Source organism: Cydia amplana, chromosome 26, assembly GCF_948474715.1.
Source record: "Cydia amplana chromosome 26, ilCydAmpl1.1, whole genome shotgun sequence".
NCBI classification, from domain to species: Eukaryota; Metazoa; Arthropoda; class Insecta; order Lepidoptera; family Tortricidae; genus Cydia; species Cydia amplana.
In genome coordinates, this window is record NC_086094.1 from 4,592,056 (window position 1) to 4,598,740 (window position 6,685).

General features: G+C 39.0%; 1 protein-coding gene across 1 annotated transcript; it reads left to right on the forward strand.

Annotated features, from left to right (window-relative positions):
* The first annotated feature begins 333 nt into the window (after positions 1-333).
* LOC134660224 (uncharacterized) lies at positions 334-4,300 on the forward strand. Its single transcript, XM_063515949.1, has 2 exons — positions 334-1,425; positions 3,240-4,300. The coding sequence occupies exon 2, from the start codon at positions 3,303-3,305 to the stop codon at positions 4,236-4,238; it is 936 nt and encodes a 311-aa protein (XP_063372019.1). The 5' UTR covers positions 334-1,425; positions 3,240-3,302; the 3' UTR covers positions 4,239-4,300.
* The last annotated feature ends 2,385 nt before the right edge of the window (positions 4,301-6,685 follow it).

Below are 6,685 nucleotides of genomic sequence, written 5' to 3' on the forward strand. Positions count from 1 at the left end.
CAGAGAAGAAAAATACCGGAAAGGAAGAAGATACGCAAGGTAAGAAATAATAAGTCTTTTAATATTCTAACAAACTTTTGCATAGGTACGTTACTTTTTACTTAAAACAAGGTGATAGTGGTGTGTGTTTTATTAAGCTCATTCTGACTGCTAGCAAGATATTGGAAAATTGTGTATGTTATTTGATGTTTGTAATAAGCATTTTGCAACGGCGCACTACGCATCTTTGTTTGCTGCAATACCTGCATAGGATGGCTCTGTTGAACATATTGGAGTGCTATATTAGGTATCTCTATTGCTAATCGTATATAAAGGCTGTGCTGAGCTAATTGGAGTGCTATACTAGGCATCTCTGTAGCTAACTGCATTTGGCAATCTGGCGTACTATACTAGGTGCGTTCACTGCCAACAGTCATCGGCATTGTGGTGCTGTCATACTAGACACATTCCTTGCCAACAGCACTGAGTTATTACTCATGCCCGCTACCACTGGGTGGTGGATGTTAAGCCTATTGCTAGATATACCTACTGGGTTTTGTGGCGTGTTCAGCTAGGCACAGCTCTACCCCTTGAGTTGTCAAAGTGGTATGCCATCTTGGGCCGTCTCTTTGTATTTACTCATCTTCAAGTAGGTGCATTCAAGTGCTTTATTCATTTTTCAGCAATTGAAGAAATAAGTGAAAACATCTTAGCCTTGCTCGGAGATGCACCAGAAGAGGTTGCATTTGGTCCAAACCTTCTTGGACAGCTTGCTTCTCGTTGGCAAGATCTAATTAAGAAAGGTATGAACAAAGATGATAGAGACAAGACTATGAAAAAATATCCCGCTCCAGAAAATTGCAAAGTTATTGGAGCCCCGAGAATGAATCTAGAAGCTCAAGTTGCAGCGGGTGAGACTCTTGTTCACAGGGACAAAGCAATCGAAATGAAACAAAATGAAGTTTCTTGTGCTCTGACCGCAATCGGTTTAGCCCTTAACAAGTTGTGCCTTGTAGCTGGTAATGAGGAGGTAATTACATTCCTAAGTGACTCTGCCCGTCTCTTGTGTGATTATCAACACAGGGAATCCCAGCTGAGGAAGATGTTTATAATATCGGGTATTGAAAACAAAATGGCACGTGAGACTTTAAGAGATTGTGAGGTAGACCAGTGGCTTTTTGGAGAAAACTTAGCTGAAAAATTAAAGGCTTCTAAAGCCATTGAACAATCCAGCAAAGACCTTAAAAGCACAAAAAGACCTAGGAAGATACAGGCCAGTAATTTAAACTACAAGGGCCCAACCAACAACACACACAAACCCAGAGCCCGAGGTCACCAGAAGCAATACCACCGACAGAAACCGAGCAACACTTCTTCTGCCAAGCCACACCATCAGCAGAAGCGTCGCATTCACCGACATCACAACAGCCGCCGTTAAATGACCAGGTTGGTAACAGTTATTGTGGTCAACTTAAATATTTTTTGGAGCAATGGCAAAATGTCACCAATGACCAAAGGGTCTTGTCCTGGATATCGGGATACAAAATCCCCTTTTTATCTAGGCCAACACAATCAGTTACTCCAAAAAATGATCATTTTCCTGATTTTGACACTGAAATACTCGATAAACTTGTTTCTGAGCTGTTAACTAAAGGCGCTATTAAAAAATGTTCACCTTGCCAAGGTCAATATCTGTCTAAAATATTTTGTGTGCCAAAACCTAATGGTGAATACAGGTTTATTTTAAATTTAAAAAATCTAAATGAATTTATTGCAACTGAACACTTTAAATTAGAAGATGTTAGAACCGCAATAAAGCTAATGACACCAAATTGTTTTATGAGCACTTTAGATCTCCAAGATGCTTTTTTCTTGATACCCATACACCCTGAATGTAGGAAATACCTACGTTTTATGTGGAAAACGGAGATATTTCAGTTTCAGGTCTTACCATTTGGATTAAATGTTTCTCCTTATGTATATACTAAGCTACTCAGACCTGTCATGAAGCATCTAAGATCCAAAGGTCACATACTGAGTAATTATTTAGATGACATATTTATTGTAGGAAGTACTTATAATGAATGTTTAAATAGTATACAAGCTACACTTAATACCATTAAATATCTGGGGCTCAAAGTAAACTATGAAAAAAGCTCCCTGGTACCACAAAAAGCGGTCCAATATCTAGGTTTCATATTAGACTCAAAAAAGTGGCAACTGTCATTACCTGATAAGAAAAAGTCCAAAGTTGAACAAGAAATTAAGTCATTTATACGCTTGTCAAATTGTTATATAAGAGACCTCGCACATTTAACTGGTTTACTTGTCTCTATTTGTCCTGCTACTGAATATGGTTATATGTATACTAAAGAACTGGAAAGACAAAAATATATATATTTAAAGAAACATAATGACAACTATGATTGCAATATGCCTATATCACTTAGTGTGAAAAGTGATTTAAAATGGTGGTTGAAAACAATAAATGAGGCCAAATGTAAAATAAAGAGCAACAATTTTATCAGAGAAATTTATAGTGATAGTTCATTGACAGGCTGGGGCGGTTCATGTGGAGAAGAGACAGCTGCTGGGTTATGGAATGATGTTGAGAGGAAACATCACATAAATTATCTGGAGCTTAAAGCGGCATTTTTATGTTTAAAGATTTTTTGTTCTGAATTAACTGACTGTGAGATACTTTTAAGAATAGACAACACCACAGCTATCTCATACATTAACCGCCTAGGAGGAACACGGTTTTTACACCTTAATTCAATTGCTAGGCAAATTTGGCAATGGTGTGAAAAGAGACATATCACAATATTTGCCTCATATATTCAATCAGAACTCAATGTCATAGCTGACAGGGAATCAAGGAAGGCTCATTCGGAAATTGAATGTGAACTAAATGATGAATATTTTCAAACTGTTCTGCAGTATTTTGGAAATCCAGATATAGACTTGTTTGCGAGTCGCGCAAATGCAAAATGTGAGCGCTATGTATCGTGGACAAGGGATCCTGATGCTTTCCAAATAGATGCTTTCACATTTTCATGGACACCCTATTTTTTCTATGCTTTCCCCCCATTTGCGCTGATACCTAAGGTATTGCAAAAAATTATTTTAGAAAAATCAGAAGGCATTGTTATTGTACCTATGTGGCAAGCTCAGGTGTGGTACCCCATTTTTACAAAACTGGTCAAAACGAAATATATAGAATTAGGCCCTAGCTCTCATTTATTTAAATATTATTCCAGCAACCAGCGGTTTCAACGGCGTCTTATCCTGGTTGCCGCGGTGCTATCCGGGGAGCGCTATCAATGAGAGGAGTGTCGTCTGGTGCGGCCGAAATTATGTTGGAATCCCTCGCGCCTAACACCGTCAAGCAGTATGACACGTACTTGAAACGCTGGTATATGTTTTGTGGGAAAAATAATATTGATTATTTTAAGGCAACTATTCCAGAAGTGCTTACCTTCTTAACAGAATTGTGTAGCGAGGGAGCTGGGTATGGAAGTGTAAATTGTTGTAAATCCGCTCTGGTGCTTTTATTGGGAAATAAGATCTCATCAGATGATAGGGTAAAACGCTTCATGAAGGGCGTTTTTCGGTTACACCCACCACAACCTAAATATAATACAACCTGGGACCCTCAATTAGTCTTAAATCATTTGTCAAAACTGTCACCTAATAAAAATCTTTCATTGGAAAATTTAAGTAAAAAATTAGTAACTCTATTAGCTATCGTTACTGCACACCGAGTGCAAACCTTGTCCCTGATAAAATTATCGAACATTTACCATTATTCTGATAAAGTTCTTATAAAAATATCAGACTTGATCAAAACTTCCAGACCAGGTTCGCATCAACCTGTGTTATCTTTACCATTTTTCAAAGAAAAACCTGATATTTGCCCAGGTCAAGCATTGTTAGACTATATAAATATGACAAAGGACATTCGTGGTGGTTGTGAGCGATTATTTATCGCCTTCAAAAAACCGCATAAAGAGATCACTTCCCAAACAATTAGCAGATGGATTAAGACTACACTAAAAGATAGTGGTATTGATACCTCCATTTTCACCTCCCACTCAACTCGCCATGCATCGGTGTCAGCCGCAAATCGCTTGGGAGTGAACATTGATGTAATCAGAAAAACAGCTGGTTGGAGTGGCACTTCCAAAGTTTTCGCAAAATTTTATAATAGGCCCATAGTGCCAACTAATGATTTTGCAAGATCCTTAGTATCTCATTAATTAGAAATAAGTGTTCTTAAATTGTTTTAAGCAGAAACACACCATCATGTGTTGCTATAATTGTTGATTTTGCTAGAGCAGCTTATGCTGTCTGTGTTAAATAATTGTTATAGTTCTAAAAAGAAAAATTAAGTTTTTGAAATAGTCCTAATTGAGTATTAATAAGGAACAAATCATCTTTTGTTTCATATAGCCAACTATTATTACGACTATTTTAGTAAATGATGATCTCACTAGATCTTATAAGTATGTTGTAAGAGTTACCTCTTTATTTAAAATGCATAGTTAATGATACCTTAGAAGGACATTTTTCTTTTTAAATTAAGCAATGGTTTGCTAATCATTGATTGTAATACAAAGCCAGAAATAAACTTTGTATATCTCTAAACATCTACCTAGTTATTAATACATCATTGAAGAAATTTGTGCAGCGTAATAGTAATTGGTAATTAAACGAACTTACCTGTAAGTGAAGTTCGATTCCAATTATATTAGCTGCACAAATTTCGAAATGATGATCCCTCCCGCCCAGTACCCGCGTTGTCTTGAGACAACCAGGGATTCTAATAGTGCATCCCTTCCAAAGTTTAAGGTAATACTGGCTTTGCTGAGTCGGGGGCCGGACTGTTCCATCTATTGGTATATTCACTGCAAGCGCAAGTTACAAACATAGCGGATACCATGTTTTTTTTTTGTGCCTAATGATAGAGTACCCTAGCGGGTTAGTGGCAGTGAAAGTGTTGTCTTGGCTTGTTACTCTAAACTAAATGAGCTTCATAGTAGCGTCATGCGCGCGAGCGCAGACGTTGCGTTCGGAAATCTGATATAGTTCTCGTTGAAGTTTTTTAACTTTTAACTCTGAACTCATGGCTGAAGGCTTCGTGTAACGCGTACTACCTAGTTATTAATACATCATTTCGAAATTTGTGCAGCTAATATAATTGGAATCGAACTTCACTTACAGGTAAGTTCGTTTAATTACCAATTATTCACTTTATTTTTCGTCTTACGTTAGGTTCTTTATAATATGAATATAAAAGTAAAATATAAAAACACTTACAAAACAATAAAAAATACATATAAACACATTATAAAAAACCTAACCTAGGGTGCCGCCAGCAACGGGGCAAGGCCCAAGCTGCCGGTGGTCAGGGCCGCAGAGAAAGGAACCGGCGGACTATCCGCGCCGTGTCCAAGATCACCGCCTTCTGCATCTGGCCCTTGATCCAACCATCTAGCGAGAGTCTCTCAAGATGTTGGTCGAGACTCTTCGCTGTTAGACCGTTCGCTGTAACAACTATCGGGACAATGATCGTCGAATCAACATCCCACATGGCGGTTATCTCGTGAGTCGTGAGCTAAGTCTAGGTACTTACTTATTATTATTATTAATTAAATTTAGTTAACGCAGTGTTTATAACAGTGGGATTTTATAAAAATGCATAGTTACCTATGTATTGAATAATAAATGTACACTTCTGCTTTCTATGCCGGGTACACTGAAAATGAGAAATATCAAAAACTATTTACCTACCTATTGTCTTGAAACTTGGATATGACGCAGAACATGAGGTCAAAGTGGTTAAGTTTTTCCTATATACGTAGAGTATAAAATAATAAACTACCTAACCAACTTCTTAATTATACTTGACCTAACTCAAAAGCTAATTCTGCATGGTACCTACCTATTTGCTATCTCATCATTAATTCATTAAGAGTCTCACGTTCTTCGCAAAAACGGACTCCTCCAGCGCTACACGGAGCTCGGCCTTCGGCCCTCGCAGTAAGTTCTGTTACTTGTGGAAGTTGCAATAAACATGCACCTGTTGGACGCTGCCCTACGCGGAGCTCGGCTCCGCCCTTCGCAATTAAACACTTGTACCATAGGTATGTTCTGTGCTTAAGCACTAACCTCCAGCAAGGCGATCCTCTCCCGCACGCTTCGCAATTAGGATACCTATGGATGTTGAAGGAATCTAGCTCCTGACGGACTCGGCTTGCGGCCTTTGCGTTTTGATAAATAAACTATTGTTTTGTAGTTAAGTGCTAACCTCCCGCAACTCAATCTTCGCCTCTCCCGGGCGCTTCGGGCCTTCCGCTTTACGCGGAGCTCGTGGGCCCTGCGTGGATTTATGGTTCTGTGTTTGAGCACTAACCTTCCGCAGCTCGGCCTTAGGCCTCGCGTATAGGCACGCCTCTCCCGGACATTTCGGGCGTTCGGCCCCACGCGAAAACCGAGGGCTTTACCCGCCCATACCACGTTTCACGTTGTTGCTGAGTCCCTGATACAGCCAACCCGCTGCATCACTGCTTCAAGTGCTCTAACGCCTCTAACCAGCCTACTTCGTATCAAGAAGAAGAAGCAACTTGTCCCACCATCCGACAACGCTATTTCAACAGTTTAGAAAGCTTTAAGACTAAACAGGAGCTGAGATTTAAATATTTTA

Bases quoted from the DNA above. Each gene is read 5' to 3' on its own strand.
- LOC134660224 (XM_063515949.1), top strand. From the start codon at position 3,303: ATGAGAGGAGTGTCGTCTGGTGCGGCCGAAATTATGTTGGAATCCCTC.